This window comes from Xenopus laevis, chromosome 2S, assembly GCF_017654675.1.
Source record: "Xenopus laevis strain J_2021 chromosome 2S, Xenopus_laevis_v10.1, whole genome shotgun sequence".
NCBI classification, from domain to species: Eukaryota; Metazoa; Chordata; class Amphibia; order Anura; family Pipidae; genus Xenopus; species Xenopus laevis.
Genome location: NC_054374.1, coordinates 15027884 through 15045487, shown reverse-complemented (window position 1 = coordinate 15045487; position 17604 = coordinate 15027884). Strand labels below are relative to the sequence as shown.

General features: G+C 41.2%; 1 protein-coding gene across 1 annotated transcript in view; it reads left to right on the top strand.

Annotated features, from left to right (window-relative positions):
* gabrr3.S (gamma-aminobutyric acid (GABA) A receptor, rho 3 S homeolog) overlaps nt 1-9504 on the top strand; it is a 28928-nt gene extending 19424 nt beyond the window's left edge. The window contains exons 5-9 of the mRNA XM_018248704.2: nt 6902-6984; nt 7815-7955; nt 8421-8573; nt 8744-8940; nt 9116-9504. Of these exons, the coding sequence (XP_018104193.2) occupies nt 6902-6984; nt 7815-7955; nt 8421-8573; nt 8744-8940; nt 9116-9409 (868 nt within the window). The 3' untranslated portion in view covers nt 9410-9504. The remainder of the gene's footprint in view (nt 1-6901; nt 6985-7814; nt 7956-8420; nt 8574-8743; nt 8941-9115) is intronic.
* Nucleotides 9505-17604: the final 8100 nt, after the last annotated feature.

Genomic DNA, 17604 nt, shown 5'->3' with positions numbered 1-17604 from the left:
GTCCTGGTGAATCTACGCCTGGCGAAGTGTTGCGCTGTGGGCGAAGCCGTCTCTGGCGAACTTTCGGAGGTTAGTGAATTTGCCCCAATGAATTCTTAAATAAGCCCTTATTTCCTGCTAATAACCAGCATTTAGCAATGAGAGTACAAACCTGGAAACAATTGCAGCACTACAGTCACATTTATAAACCGATTTAGGTCTCGGCAAGCCCTAAATCTGCCCTAGTGCACTGCTAATGACATCTAGAAGGCATATAAAATGACAAAGGCTTCTATTTATATTCATGCTTTCTCTGCATATTATCCTCAGTTTACCCACAGCGCCCATGAGCCCTGCCATTAAAATCCTAATCTTACGCCGGGTGGGCAGCCCCTGACAAAGGGGAAGTCAGCTTATTATTTTTAAATAGTATAGCCTTACAGAGTAATGGACCAGATGTCCAATCCCCTTTTCTTTTTCCTCTTCATTAGATAATCAAAAGCTTGACATCCCCTGACTAATAAATACTGACCTTTTTTACGGATAACTGTCCTCCCATACACTCCAGCACGGCATAAAGGACAATTATTTCACTGGTGTTCATACTAAGAGCATTATATAGAAATGACAATAGATTAATTGTTGCTGACTGTCGGGTTAATATGCTAATTCCACTAATTCTGTTCCTCTGTGAATGCCTGCAAATGTCTCACACCCATTGGTTTTGCTCCCATACACCTAATTCATCCTCCTCCAAACTGGTGCCTAGGGTTGCCACCTTTTCTGTAAAAAAAAATACCGGCCTTCCTATATATTTATCTTTTTTCCCTATTAATAACATTGGGATCAACCATCATTTTTACCGGCCAGGTGGCAACCCTACTTGTGCCGTAGCTCAACCTTGTGCCCATTCTGTGCCGTTTTTGGTGTCCTCAATTTTAGGTTGTGCCCATCCTGGTATTAGTGACTCACAAATGGACACAGTTGTTGTCACAGGCATCGGAACCAGAGGTGCTGGAGGGCTGTGGCCCCTCAGAGTTTTTCTACATGTGAAAGTCTACAGAAACCCCCAAAATGTTTTCCTAAAAAATTAATCTCAGTGATTTTATTTATTTGGAAATGTCACTGCAATTGTAAGCAGTGTTTTTGTCTAGATTTCTGCACTGCTGGTTCTCTCTCTAGTTGGATATCGACATCTAAATTTGTATCTAGACATTGGGGTAGATTTGTTGGCAGCGACCGCTTCGCCATACCTCACACAACTTCGCCAGACGCAAATGCGCTACAAATACGCTAATTCACTAAAAAGTTTTGCCCTGGGCGCTGAATGCTGGCGACTTTTCGTTATCGTTAATTTGGCTATGCGAGCATTTCATAGCGAAGATGTGCCTAGCGAAAATTCGCTAGTGATCTTGCGCTTAAGTCAATTTGCATATGGCAATCAATTTAAAGTCGTTTGGACGTCTTTATTATAAATGTTGGTGCAAATGCTTGAAGTCACCACGTTTTCAAATACATGTCCAGGTAACTGTAATAAAGACAAGAGAGTTAATATAATGCCCTGCACACAAGCCCACTGTAAAATGAATGTTTCATATGTTATAAAACGTTTGGAAATTATGGTTACCTAAAAAAAGTTTAAGTCAGCTAAAAAAAAAGTTCAAGTCAGGCAATTCCACTTCAAAAAAGGAAAAGTCGCCAGCGTTTTAGGAACTTTAAAGTGGACCTATAACCCAGATTCTAAAATCTGTTTAATAAAAGTCCTTTTCAAATTAAACAGAAATACAGTTTCTATTTTTCATTGAAATGTTCATAGCTGTTGTAAACTCATTTAAAAATTTCAGCTGTCAATCAAATATTGTCTGCCCCTCCTCTATGCCCTGGGCATAGAGGCGGGGCAGACAATTACTTTCACTTTCCATTCAGCACTTCCTAGATGTCACTGCTCTCCACACATTCCCCAGTTCTTTTCACCATTTAATTGTGTAGTCAGTACATGGGGATGGACATCGGGTCCCCCATTCTGCTGCACAAACAAGATTCTGAGATTATGCAAGGCTTGTCTTAATAACAGTATGCACAAAATGGCTCCTCCCTGCTCGCTATAATTTTGAGATCCCAGACTGAAGGAAGCAAGATTCAAATAATTTTTATAGCGTAATTTTTTTACTATTGACATATTTAAAAAATAATTTTGGATTTTTTTTACTGCTTGCTACAATATCCTTTTCTATAGCAATTATAAGGCAAGCTAAAATTGCTATAGAAAAGGATATTGCAGCAAGCAGTAAAAAAAATCCAAAATTATTTTTTAAATATGTCAATAGTAAAAAAATGAAGCAGGAAGGGGTGGGACCCTTACTATCAGAGGGGGGTCAGCTGGTTGATGAAAACAAAATAAAAGCGCAGATTCTGAACTCGTATTTTTCATCTGTGTACACAAATGAAGAACCAGTAAGTGAAGGTTTCCTTCTTAACACTCCCAATTCTAGTAATACAACTAATGATGCATGGTTCACACATGAAGAAATTCAAAAGAGACTTGAACATGTTAAGATTAACAAAGGTCCAGGGCCAGATGGTATTCATCCCAGGGTAATTAGCGAGCTTAGCTCTGTGATTGCCAAACCTCTTTACTTAATTTTTCAGGATTCATTGAGATCTGGCATTGTGCCGAGAGACTGGCGAATTGCTAATGTGGTGCCTCTATTCAAAAAAGGATCCCGTTCTCAGCCTCAAAACTATAGGCCAGTTAGTCTGACGTCAGTATTAGGAAAGCTTTTCGAAGGGTTAATAAAGGATAAGATACTGGACTTCATAGCAAATCATAATACTATGAGTTTGTGCCAGCATGGTTTTATGCGTAATAGATCTTGCCAGACTAACTTAATTTCTTTTTACGAGAATGTAAGTAGAGACCTCGATTCTGGGATGGCAGTGGATGTGATTTACTTAGACTTTGCTAAAGCATTTGATACAGTGCCACACAAAAGGTTACTGGTTAAATTAAGGAATGTTGGCCTGGAACATAGTATTTGTACCTGGATAGAGAACTGGCTAAAAGATAGACTACAAAGAGTGGTGGTAAATGGAACATTTTCTAATTGGACCAGTGTTGTTAGTGGAGTACCGCAGGGCTCTGTACTAGGTCCCTTGCTTTTCAACTTGTTTATTAATGACCTGGAGGTGGGCATTGAAAGTACTGTTTCTATTTTTGCAGATGATACTAAATTGTGCAGAACTATAGGTTCCATGCAGGATGCTGCCACTTTGCAAAGTGATCTGTCTAAACTGGAAAACTGGGCAGCAAACTGGAAAATGAGGTTCAACGTTGATAAATGCAAGGTTATGCACTTTGGCAAAAATAATATAAATGCAAGTTATACACTAAATGGCAGTGTGTTGGGAGTTTCCTTAAATGAAAAGGATCTAGGGGTCTTTGTAGATAACACGTTGTCTAATTCTGGGCAGTGTCATTCTGTGACTACTAAAGCAAATAAAGTTCTGTCTTGCATAAAAAAGGGCATTAACTCAAGGGATGAAAACATAATTATGCCTCTTTATAGGTCCTTGGTGAGGCCTCATCTGGAGTAGGGATGTAGCGAACGTCGGAAAAAAAGTTCGCGAACATATTCGCGAACTTGCGCAAAAATGCGAGCGGTTAGCGAACGGTTCGCGAACCCCATAGACTTCAATGGGAAGGCGAACTTTAACATCTAAAAAAAAAATTTCTGGCCAGAAAAATGATTTTAAAGTTGTTTAAAGGGTGCAACGACCTGGACAGTGGCATGCCAGAGGGGGATCAAGGGCAAAAATGTATCTGAAAAATCTGCCTGTGTGTGCTTGGAAGAGATAGTGTAGGGGGAGAGCTGTTAGTGATTTCAGGGACAGATGATAGTAAGTTTGCTGGCTAGTAATCTGCTTGATACTGCTCTGTATTGGAGGGACAGAAGTCTGCAGGGAATTGAGGGACATTTTAGCTTAGGTAGCTTTGCTGGCTAGTAATCTACTGTTCTCTTTAAACAACTGCCATACGTTGACCTTGTAGGCATTGTTTGCCCAGTTTTTTTGGACGCAGCCACTGAAGCACAGTTGCCAGAAAAAATATGCCATATAAATGCTGAAAATAGTAATTTTTCGCCATACGTTGACCTTGTAGACATTGTTTGCCCAGTTTTTTTGGTTGCAGCCACTGAAGCACAGTTGCCAGAAAAAATATGCCATATAAATGCTGAAAATAGTCATTTTTTGCCATACGTTGACCTTGTAGGCATTGTTTGCCCAGTTTTTTTGGTCGCAGCCACTGAAGCACAGTTGCCAGAAAAAATATGCCATATAAATGCTGAAAATAGTAATTTTTTGCCATATACGTTGAGTCAACGTATGGCAAAAAATGACTATTTTCAGCATTTATATGGCATATTTTTTCTGGCCTCTGTGCTTCAGTGGCTGCGGCCAAAAAAACTGGGCAAACAATGCCTACAAGGTCAACGTATACACTACTACAGCGGTGGATACGGATTACGTAAAATATATTATGGCTGCTTGAAAAAAGTCACTCCGGTGTTTTTTCTGGAGACGGTAATATTATGGATATTTAGACAGAATGTGAACAAGGTCACACAGCTAGATGGCGGGTTGAAGAAAACAGTGTGCAAATAATGCCTACAAGGTCAACGTATACACTACTACAGCGGTGGATACGGATTACGTAAAATATATGAATGCTGCTTGAAAAAAAGTAACTCAAGTGGTTTTTCTAGAGACGATAATATTATCAATATTTAGACAAAATGTGAACAAGCTCACACAGCTAGATGGCGGGTTGAAGAAAACACTGTGCAAATAATGCCTACAAGGTCAACGTATACACTACTACAGCGGTGGATACGGATTACGTAAAATATATTATGGCTGCTTGAAAAAAGTCACTCCGGTGTTTTTTCTGGAGACGGTAATATTATGGATATTTAGACAGAATGTGAACAAGGTCACACAGCTAGATGGCAGTTGGTTGAATAACACACTGGGCAAAAAATGCCTACAGGGCAAATAATGCCTAAAAGGTCAACTTATACACTACTACAGCGGTAGTAAAATAAAAAAAGTAAAATAAAAAAAAATGAATATTAAAAAAAAAAAATTAAAGTTGGTGCTGCTGAACTACTAGGAGCAGCAGATTAGCACACCAGTCCCACTCCCCAACACTGCTAGACTAATAGCACTGGGCTCTTATAGTAGTAGTAGTAGTAGTAGTAGTAAAACAACAAAAAAATAAATAAAAGCAGTCCTTACAAGGACTACTGTTATTGCAGCAGTCAGCAGATGAGATCAGAAGCAGGACAGCTGCCCACAGCAGCTACATACAGAGCACTGCAGTAGAAGGTAGATTACTAGCCAGCAAAGCTACCTAAGCTTAAATGTCCCTCAAACCCCTGCAGACTTCTGTCCCTCCAATAACAGAGCAGTATCAAAACGATTACTAGCCAGCAAACTTTCAACTGTCCCTGAAATCACTAACAGGCAGCAGCTCTCTCCCTACACTATCTCTTCAGCACACACAGGCAGAGTGAAAAAACGCTGCAGGGCTTCGGTTTTTATAGGGAAGGGGAGTGGTCCAGGGGAGAGCTTCCTGATTGGCTGCCATGTACCTGCTGGTCTGGGGTGAGAGGGCAAAAAAAAGCGCCAACAATGGCGAACCCAAAATGGCGAACGTCGCGCGACGTTCGCGAACTTCCGGCGAGCGCGAACACCCGATGTTCGCGCGAACAAGTTCGCCGGCGAACAGTTCGCGACATCTCTAATCTGGAGTATGCAGTTCAGTTTTGGACTCCAGTCCTTAAGAGGGATATAAATGAGCTGGAGAGAGTGCAGAGACGTGCAACTAAATTGGTTAGAGGGACGGAAGACTTAAATTATGAGGGTAGACTGTCAAGGTTGGGGTTGTTTTCTCTGGAAAAAAGGCACTTGCGAGGGGACATGATTACACTTTACAAGTACATTAGAGGACATTATAGACAAATGGCAGGGGACCTTTTTACCCATAAAGTGGATCACCGTACCAGAGGCCACCCCTTTAGACTAGAAGAAAAGAACTTTCATTTGAAGCAACGTAGAGGGTTCTTCACAGTCAGGACAGTGAGGTTGTGGAATGCACTGCCGGGTGATGTTGTGATGGCTGATTCAGTTAATGCCTTTAAGAATGGCTTGGATGATTTTTTGGACAGACATAATATCCAAGGCTATTGTGATACTAAACTCTATAGTTAGTATAGGTATGGGTATATAGAATTTTAATTAAAAGTAGGGAGGGGTGTGTGTATGGATGATGGGTTTTCATATGGAGGGGTTGAACTTGATGGACTTTGTCTTTTTTCAACCCAATTTAACTATGTAACTATGTAACTATGTAATTAAAGTTCATTTTGTTTGACATATAGGATTTTGAATAATTTTTTTGGGTGACGGGTCCCCTTTAATACATTTTGCAGGTAACCTGTTTGTTCTTTTGTCTGGGTCCTAGAAATACCAGAAATTAGTTGTAGGTCACAATGACTTTGGGTAGGCCGGCCATGTCATGCTTGGATGATGAGGTTTATACACATTTGTATGCAGTGTCGGACTGGGACACCAGGGGCCCACCAATTAATCATAGACCAGGGGCCCACTCTTAGTGCTGTTATACTTCATCTCCTCAATTAGTCTCTATTCTCCAAGTCTCTTTTCTTTACATACTATAATCCATTATTCCATCAATTTAGCCTTTGTTCTCATAGAAATAGGAATAGCCACTGACACCTGGGCCCACCGGGAGTTTTCCTGGTATCCCAGTGGGCCAGTCCAACACTGTTTGTATGGGTATTGTGTTACCGGCAATACAGTTGTATAGAACGTTTTTTTTTTTTTTCAATTCATGTTGCAGGATAACCGTGTCAGCCATGTGCTTTATGGATTTCAGCAGGTTTCCTCTGGACACGCAGAATTGTTCCCTTGAACTGGAAAGCTGTAAGTATCACTATGTGTAACCACCAAAGAGGCACTGGTAGAAGCAGGAACAAGTGGCTTTAAATAAAAGTGATACTCTGAGTAGTTAGGGATATTAGTATTTGTGAATGCTCAGGCCAGTGAGCTGTTGGCTTATTCAAGAGAGGCCAAGTTGGCACCAGAACATCACCATAACTGTTGGAAGTCTCATTTGGTCATTTTAAAGCCCCCATGTGTCTTTTTTTGACGGTGTCACTGACATTTCATGTTCTCTCTGTAATAGAAATAGTAAAAAAAAGTATACCCTGTAGGTGAAGTATACAATATATTTACATCAAGGCATTAAATTCACATACAGTAATGCTAATGTCTATGTGAGTACTGCTGCCGTGCTCTAACTCAGCCCGAAGGTGGTACACTTGGCCCTCTGGCTGGTGTTCCCGGCATGTGATCTATGTAGTATGTGGTAGTGATGTTTGGGTTGACGCAAAACCCACAGAGACCCGCAGGTTGACCATTGGTTGGGCCAACCATTGTGGGTTAGGGTTGGGTGCAGGTCAGACTGGGAAAGTATACTCCTACACTGCTCCCGAGGATTCCGTGTGTTGGAACCAGAGGTGCACACAGAAGTAGAGTAAGAGAGAGATGCCACGGGCTGGGGTAGGGTGCGGGTCCTACAATGGCAACATATTGTGGGTTAGGGTTGAGTGCGTGTTGAGTGCGTGTTGAGTTTTTCCTGACCAGAACATTAACAGTATGTGGATCCCTCTTTGTAGTTTTTATAAATGAAAGTCCTATTCATGTTCATAATATCGGCTGCAAGGATCTTGGATCTTCCCCTTTTTTTAAAGACGCTTACAATGAAGAGGATCTCATGCTGTACTGGAAGCGAGGGAACGAGTCGCTGAAAACCGATGAACACATCACACTCTCGCAGTTCTTCATTGAAGAGTTCAGTGCATCCAACGGACTGGCTTTTTACAGCAGCACAGGTAGAAAACCGGTGCCTAACTACCAGTCTATCTGTAGGGAGCCTATTTCAATTACAAAGTGGAGAAGCATCTTTTTACTTTTTGTGTGGTGCAGTAAAGAGAATTTTACAACAGGCACATGCAGCCCAGAATTTTCCAATTACAACAACCCAACTAATGTCCCATTACCCCCTACCTGTTTGGCAAGTGCAGAGTGGAGCAGCAGAGTTGGTGCTGCATGAGAATGGGCACTGGAAGCAGACCAGGTCCTGGCTTTTAGAGTGCATGCTCCTGGTCAGCAATCATTGCCATGTAGTCTATGGCTTCCTTATATAAGGAGTTGGGTTGATGGAGCTGGGGAGAGAAGATGTGGTTTAAAAGAAGGAGGAGGTTTAGTTCTCCATTAACAGATATGTTTATGATATTTAGTTCTTTGCTTTATATTATACAGCGACCAATTCACTGCAACCGATTTTGTCTCTGCAGGTTGGTACAACAGACTATTCATCAATTTCATCCTCAGACGACATATTTTCTTCTTTTTGCTTCAGTCTTACTTTCCCGCCATGCTCATGGTCATGCTGTCCTGGGTTTCTTTTTGGATTGACCGAAGAGCAGTACCAGCGAGGTTATCACTAGGTAAGACTCAACGCTCATGGTCAAATGTTCTTTATGTCTCTCCACACAATTGTGGAACCTAAAAGGGCTCTTGCTACCAAGAAATATATTACACAAAGTGTCTGAAAATAATTTTAAAATATTTCATCTTTTGATGTTAATTGGCCTTATACCCTATCATGCCTCGTCAGGTATTACCACTGTGCTGACCATGTCCACCATCATCACAGGAGTGAGTGCCTCAATGCCTCAGGTGTCTTACGTCAAAGCCGTGGACGTGTACTTGTGGATCAGTTTCCTTTTTGTTTTCCTCTCGGTCATCGAATACGCCGCTGTGAATTATCTAACCACCGTCGAAGAAAGGAAGCAGCTCAAACGCAGAGGGAAGGTAGAATGCCGCCATCGCTGTGGGTTTTGTTTAGCTGGGGAATCTAGAACTGTAGTGTCCATAGTTCTAGAACGAATGTTCTGTAGAACAAAATATAGTGAGCTAGGCCCCCAAAGTAGACTGATATTCCACCAATTCAGTTTAAAGCATTGTAACCTTCTGTGTTTCTTCTTAGTCTTCAGCAACACTGAACCTCGAAGCGGTACAAGCCATGGCGTTCGATGGCTGTTACCATGACATTGACGCAGATTTGAATTTCTCTGTGCACTCGGAAGAGAGTTCCTCACGGGGACGTGCCGCCAGCGTGGCCACCTTAGACGCCATGCGTATCAGGAGGAAGAAGTCCATCAGAGGAAACGTCAGCAGAATAATCCTGGAGAACAATCACGTCATTGACACCTATTCCAGGATCATATTCCCCACGGTGTATATAGTGTTTAACTTTTTCTACTGGGGCATGTACTTATAAAAATAATAGACTGTTGTATAGCAAAATGTATATATGATCTTATTTGTTTTCCTTCAGACTGTAACCAGAAATAAACATTCATGCAGAAGAGTAAATGGAACCACCAAGAAGAAGAGTCAATTTCTTTCACTTCTAACTGGCAATTTGGTAAAGAAGTTCTTTGACAGTTTATCATTTTACATTACATTTACATTATAGAATAGTATAGTGTTTGGTACTCCTTTGCATCATAGTTTAGAAATGTTAGTGACTTATCAACGTCTACGGTCTCCAAGCCCCAACTGGAACTACTGTAAAGTGCTCTAAACTGCTGTATAGTGAGGTTCTCTGGGGTCAAGGCCTAACAATGGGTTCCTGTGCTGTTTAGAGAAGGTCAAGTATATCTCCTGAGTAAAAGAAATGTTCTCCTAGAATAAGATTCACACCTGCTGGCAAATTTCCCAACAAAATTTCGGACCCTCAAGAAAATGATGAAGAAACCTTGATGCAGTAGATAGAAGTCACAGAAGATACAGGCTACTCTTTTGCTTTTTCTATACTGGAACTTCATTTCCATCAAAGGAGCAAGATAAAGGGGTTTTACTTCTTAAACGTTGAGTTTTTTAGCGAAAAAAAAAATACAATTTTTATAGGAAAAAAATTTAATTTTTAGAGCAGTATTATGTCCCAAAGCATCAAAAAAGATCCAAAATATGAAAATACTCCAGCTAAAACCTGTCACAGTAACGTAAAAGTCAATGGCAGAGCTCACTTTAAAGGATTTGTTCAGTGTAACTTTGCATATGTAAACGAGGGTTCAAATTAGGGATGCACCGAATCCAGGATTCGGTTCGGGACTCAGCCTTTTTCAGCCGGATTTAGATTCAGCTGAATCTTTCTGTCCAGCCAACCCAAATCCGTATCCTAATTTGCATATGCAAATTAGGGCAGGGAGGAAAATTGCATCACTTTTTGTCACAAAACTAGAAAGTAAAAAAAGGTTTCCCCTTCCCACCCCTAATTTGCATCCGAATTAGGATTCAGATCCGGTTCGGTATTCTGCTGAATCTTTCACCAAGGATTTGGGATTTGACCGAATCGAAAATAGTGGATTGGGTGCATCCCTAGTTCAAATTCATTTTGGTATTCGCCTAAATCTTTCACATAGGTTTCGGGATTCAGCCAAGTTCCCCAAATAGTGGATTTGGTAGATCCCTACTTTCCAATACAAAAAGTACAAGATCATTTGGTTCTGTTTATATACCCACTGGGTAAACAAACTCCCCCATGGTATTAAATTATTGAATATACAGGGTGCCTTGCTTTCCTAAAGGGTGTGGGACACCATCTCTAGTTTTTGTTTTTTTATTAGTACAATTTGCCCGATGGCATGTGCTTTCATTATCCCCAAAGTGGCAGCAAACGACAGAGAAATAGTTCTTCCTTAGGGCAAATAGCAGTGTGGTATGTGGCAGTGACCAGAAACCAGTTCCCCTAGTTCTGCTTGATCTGATTGTGTGCAGCAGGGCAGTACCAGAATTGACACTTCCATAACTAACCAGCAGGGGGAGCTGTTGCTTTACATATAGAAGAGCAGTATTTTAAATGTTTTGACTAAATATTGACATTTATAGGTACTTGTGTGTCTATATAATCTCTATATACATCCGGTTCTGCGTGGTCATAACGTTACCAGCCTGATTATTACCTCCCATGGCCGTTTTTAGCCTTTAAAATGTTTGATTTGATTTACATGGACATACCACAGTAAAATCATCATTTATTTATATAGCACCAAGTTACGCAGTGCTTCACCTTACTTATAACAAACGGGGAATAAATGGTGAATAACAAACAAGGGTTACAGAGTACAGTAGGATTAGAGGGCCCTACACGTGGGAGTTTACAAACTGAAGGTTAGGGTACAATTGAGACATAAGGATTTTAGAAACAATTTTGTGATTTATGATACAGCAATGATTGATTAATTAAGGTACATTGAATAAGCTTCTTTAAACAGGTGGGTCTTTAAGGAGCGCTTGAAAGTTTGGAAAGAAGATGAAAATCTGACAGCTCAAGGCAGAGAGTTCCAGAGAAAAGCAGAAGCCTGAGAGAAGTCTTGTAGACGAGAATGGGCAGAAGTGATGAGAGGAGAAGTGAGGTGAAGGTCAGAAGCAGAGAGAAGGTTGTGCGATGGAGAGTATTTGGAGATCAGAGAGGGGCTTCATTGTTAGGGCCTTGAATGTGAGTGTTAGTAATTTGAATTTGATTCTAGAGCAGATTGGGAGCCAGTGAAGGGACATACATATGGGAGCAGCTGATGTTGAGCGGCGAGATAGATGAATGAATCTAGCAGCAGCATTTAGAACAGATTGGAGTTGTGAAAGGTGACTTGTTGGAATACCCGCGAGGAGTAGGTTGCAGTAATCAAGGCGGGAGATGATAAGAGACTGAATAAGTGTTTTGCTTGATTCTGAACTGAGATATGGTCTTATTCGGGCAATGTTACACACCTGAATACAACAAGATTTTGCAAGCGTGAAAAAGACAGATACGAGTCTAGGTTATGCCACAACGCAGAGAAAATATTCGCAAAACAGTTTCGCAAGTTAAGAATTTAAGTAACTATCGATGCTATTTTCGAGCACAACAACCTCGCACTCTGGGTGCACTCATGCAAACACCAGTCTCATTTGCGAGCCATTTGCGAAAATGTATTCACAATTCGAATTGGCAAAAACTGGAAAGATAGGCACAGCAGTACAATATTTTAGCCTTCAGGAAAAAGCATGGGCGATAGAACCATTTGCAAATAAATACGCACTGCCCCCATGGCTACACAGCAGCTTGTTTATATTAACTATAGTAGTACATATCTGTTATCTACTGTGTATACTGTGCTTGAATGGCTGCCCCCATAGCTACACAGCAGCTTGTTTATATAAACTATAGTAGTACTTATCTGTTATCTACTGTGTATCCTGTGCTTGAATGGCTGCCCCCATGGCTACACAGCAGCTTGTTTATATAAACTATAGTAGTACTTATCTGTTATCTACTGTGTATCCTGTGCTTGAATGGCTGCCCCCATGGCTACACAGCAGCTTGTTTATATAAACTATAGTAGTACTTATCTGTTATCTACTGTGTATCCTGTGCTTGAATGGCTGCCCCCATGGCTACACAGCAGCTTGTTTATATCAACTATAGTAGTACTTATCTGTTATCTACTGTGTATCCTGTGCTTGAATGGCTGCCCCCATGGCTACACAGCAGCTTGTTTATATCAACTATAGTAGTACTTATCTGTTATCTACTGTGTATCCTGTGCTTGAATGGCTGCCCCCATGGCTACACAGCAGCTTGTTTATATCAACTATAGTAGAGTTTCTGAAGCAAAAACACCAGTTTTACCAGTGCAGCTCAACAGTACATTTGTTTAAGGCGCTTTAATTTTTTGGTGTTACTGTTCCTTTAAATCATACATTTATATCGTTTGTAGCATTGCTTGTGGTGCCCCGTTTCCTGGCATCACTCCAACCAGGGGAGCTTTTCTAAACAAGAAGTATTTTCAACCAGGAAGAAAAATATTATTGTTCCGTATTTCTATTGCAGAGCACCCTCTTGTATTTTCTAATTGCAGCTGTATGTGCTTCCTTCCTGCATAAACAAATATGGGTGCCTCGCTTCACCGCTCTTCCCACTTCCTCTATTGACTTTAGTCTTGTCTCTCTGGTGGGCCTGGCATGTGGTGGCATCAGATGGACGTGTGTCCAGTACAAGAGTGGGCTTGTTGGCGTGGCTTTTGCAGAGCCTTGGAGGCAGCAATACTTTATCAAAACTCCGTCTAGCTGAGGCTGCCTGGAAGCCAAGTACTTAACAAGCTCTGGGGGCAGAACAGGGAGTCGATCAATAGAACTTTCACTGAGAGTATTTGCATAACAGGAAGAAACTGATGTTGTTTCTGTGATTCAGCAACAAAGGCAAAGTAAAGGTCAGCGTGTGTATAAAGGGGAAGTGTGCGCTGTCCAAGAGCCTCCGCTGCTTCAAACAGGAAAGCTCTCAAGATCCACAAAGATTTTCTATGCTAAAAGAAGTTGATGTTTTAAAGTACCATGGTCAGCTTTGTTGTTTTATTCTGCTTGGGTTCCTTAAAGGAAAGAAATATTCAATTTGTGGCTCTATTTGCACTGCAATGCCCATTACCCCCAACAGCTGATGGCTATTTTTTAGTATCAAATAAAATGGACATCTCAGAAATTTCAAGACAAATAGAATTCTGTTGACTGTTTTGGTCATGGGGTCAAATCCCCAGCTTTATGGCCTCCTTATACCTGGGCATGGCCACACGTCATGGAGATCCACTGTGGCCCTTAGCTGATAGGACTTTTCTCCTGTCCTACTGAGATCTGTAGTTCCCTGAAAGAGATATTGATTGGATACAGGACTGTTCTATACACTATCTGTATGGCTTGTTTACACCTAGGCATATCTTTTTTAAAGGGATTTTCCCAACTTCATGGAGACCTTCTAACAAAAAGCCAAGCCTGTGCCTCAACATGGTACTTAGCTGATGGGTTTTTCATCCTGTCCTGTTAAAATCTCAACGACACTGAAACGTATATCGATTCAATACATGTACTCAGGCAGGTACAACTGAGAGCAGAACAATTGTTACCCTCCCACTGGTTGGTGTTGCACATCAAGGATCAGTCGCAATGGCTCATTCAGTATTTGCACCTACAAGGCATGTGGAAACAGGTCCTAGTACTCATAGCAGGCATTCATAGTAACGTTTAGATGAGTAGAGTTCTATCAAAATCTGATATTCTTGTTGGGACATTCTATTGTTAGACTTTCATGGTATGCTATGGAGCAGCTATATTACAAGTTGATGGCCTAAGGCTGTGATCCCAACCACTGACTCACAAGCTCACCAACCAGTTGGATGCTGCTCCCAGTGGCCGTAAAAAAAGGTGCTTATTTTTGAATTTCTGGTTTGAAGAAAAACTGGGACCTTATAACCACTGCCCATCCCTGACCAAGTCAAGCCTAGCTCTGTCCAGAAGGCATCTTGACCCGACTATGATCTCAGCCGGTTCCTATAAGGCCCCTTACTATCCAGATTGTATTGCTGTTGAGGATAAAACCAACAGTTGATACAGGCATGGAATATACTGTGTCGTTTAGGTTACTTGTAAACACAAGGTATGGAAATTCCAAAGAAGAACTACTAAGTGAATAAAAGGTATGGAGGGTCTTGGATATGAAGAAAGGCTGGTCAAGTTCTGTACACTAGATATAAGCCACTTAAGGATAAGGTCACTATATACAGTAAAACAAACTGATGAGGACCATATACTGTTAATATATCTCCCTTGCCTTATTCACCAGTAAATCCTTCCAGAGAAACATGACAGAAGAATGGATGTGTCTTCTTATGTTGAGAGCTGTGGAATTCCATCTCTGACGGGGTTGTACTGGCAGATACATTCGATTTTTTCAAGAAAGGGTTGGGTGGCTTTTTAGCATCTTCTTATATTTCTGATCCATAGTCCTCCGGGAATCAGGAAGAAATTTTCACCCCAACCAAACTGCCATTGGCTTCAGATTTCTTTCTGTTTTTCTGTACCTACTAGAAGTGACTGCCTTGATGGTCACGTTTAACTTGATGGACTAATTTTCTCATTTTATTTCAACCTCTTTACTCTTTGGCAACTGCAACTTTAACTTGACTAGGGTGTGGGGCCCTTTTATCCATTTCATATCTGTATTAGATTACAGAATATTCTCTGTGTGGGAATGAAATGACCAATAAAACGCAGGCTTTCAAGTATAAAGATCATTTTATTTTGTACCATATTTCTTAAAACAATGTCTGCAGATCTGTACATCCCAAAATCTGAAATACACCAACCATAACAGGGTTGGTACATTCTGTAATACAGAGGTAGGTTCTTTATGCATTTTATGAACTGAATCTGTATAAAAATAGAAAACAAAAACAGGAGATTATAAAGTAGCTTAAATATTTCTGGGAAGTCAATATCAGAAAATATATTGATTTGCTATACATACATTAATTCATACATTCAATTATTTTACAGTGCTGCGCAATATGTTGGCGCTCTAAAAATACATGTTTATAATAATAATGAACAAAGGATTGTAACTGTATAATACGACTACTGAGAACTTGTAGTAACTTTTTACTGTACAGTTATATTTACATCAAGAAAATGTCACTTATCTTCTCTACAGTGACACTAATTCTATCTCTACATATAAAAGCAGCCCAGCAACAGAGGGAAGTCATGGAAAACACATCCAACCATGCCAACGTTTGATTGGTCAGTATGGGTTAATGACATCAGCAGATGGTTCTATATTATGGTAGGGTACAAACTGGGCCAGGTGGATGCAGATAAGGCAGAATAGGGCTCATTTATGAAAGCCAACCTAAGTGGCAGCAATCTTGCAGCTGTCGTTTCCTGAGCCAAGATGGCGGCACTGACAATCTCTGCATTTTGGGCTAAGTAACTTTTTTTTACTCAGAAAAAATATAATACTTTTGGGGGGAGGCAAAATAATGGCACTTCATTAAAAAAAAAGAAACACATTGGGGGTAATTTATTAACACCGGGCACATTTGCCCATGGGCAATCTACCATGACAACCAATGCAATTGTTGCATTTATTGTTCTACCTGCAGCTGGCTTGAAAAAGCCATTCACTGATTGGTTGCTATGGGTAACTGCCCATGGGCAAATTTGCCCAGTGTTGATAAATGAGCTGCACAGTGTATACAGTTCGGGGGAGGCATGGTCCATATCAGCATTTCAGCTACCTACTGTCCTTGTGATTGGATTAATATATTAATGACAGTTTGTGTTTAAAGTTCTTTGCAGTGTCACTAGTGTTAATACCACAGTGTCTGAACGGCCGCATAGAACCCCATTAATATTTCATGTAACTTTATTTCAAGAGCCTGCTGGAAGGTAAATCTGTACAAATGTATGTTTATTTCATGGCAAGCCTCTGTGATCCTCAGAAGGCCCCTCGGCTACCCGGGCTCAGCAGTTGCAGCCAATTTTCCAGGCTGGAGAATGTGCTGACAGGGAGCCCAGAATCCATAAAGCTCGGTGCCAATCAGCTGTTTGTGCTCTACAAGAAATACACACGAGCCCAACGCGGCCCTTTCCATTACTCCTTATTCTCCTCTACAGAACACTGACTGACTCACTTCATGAAATGTTATTTTATTTGATAATTGCTGAGCTAACTTGTTGATGCCCCGGTGGCCCAGGCTAATATCCATTTCCATTTCACTGAGTGTGAATATGATGAGACGGATAGAGCTGCTGTGCCGCATTATGCCGGGTCTTGTATCGGAGCCATTTAAAGGGTCTATTTATGACAATTGCAATTATTGTAATAAGGTTTTCTGTGATTACTGTATTCTCTGGTGAGGGTCATCTGAGTCACAGCTTGTCTGCTCCTAACTGTAAATCCAGATACTTATTTTGTCAAACATTATGGGGAAGGTAATGCACTTGTTTGGCACAGAAACTGCTGCAGGGTACTTATTATGACCCTTGAAGCAAGCGCTAGGGACTTAAGGGGTGCAGAGGCATACCCCATAGACCTCGAACCAGGGTCAGACTGGTTAAGTGGGATACCTGACCCACACCAGCTCCCTGCGGATGCTGCCAAAACTCCCATCTGTTTAATGCAACCCATCTGCAGTAGGTAAGGAGCAAGGTAAGGAAGTATAAGGCACTTGACGATGCATGAGTGAGGACCCTGGGGGAAGATTGCAGCCCTGGTGGGCCGAGGAACTAGGCAACTTGTCCGGACACAATCATCAGTAGGATGAACAAGGGTCTGGATCAGGGGTAGGCAAAAGAAGAGGTATGTGCTTGGAGCCCTCAATTTGTTACAGCCTAGACACATGATTCTTCTGCCTACCCCTAATTCTGGCCTTGCCCCGGAAACCCCAGTCCGACATTGGTTTCAACACAGGTGTCTAGTGTGATAGTGCCCCAAGGAACTCATTAAAAAAGCACTTGTGCCCCAGGTCTGGCTGTTCACATCAAGAGCGTAGAACTGGTTTGGGACAAGACAGTCCTGTCCTCACTGCTAGCCATTGGAGGTAAGTACAGAGCTTTCCTGCTGCCTCCCCCTAACAATACTCCCTAAGTAAGCTATGGGATGGG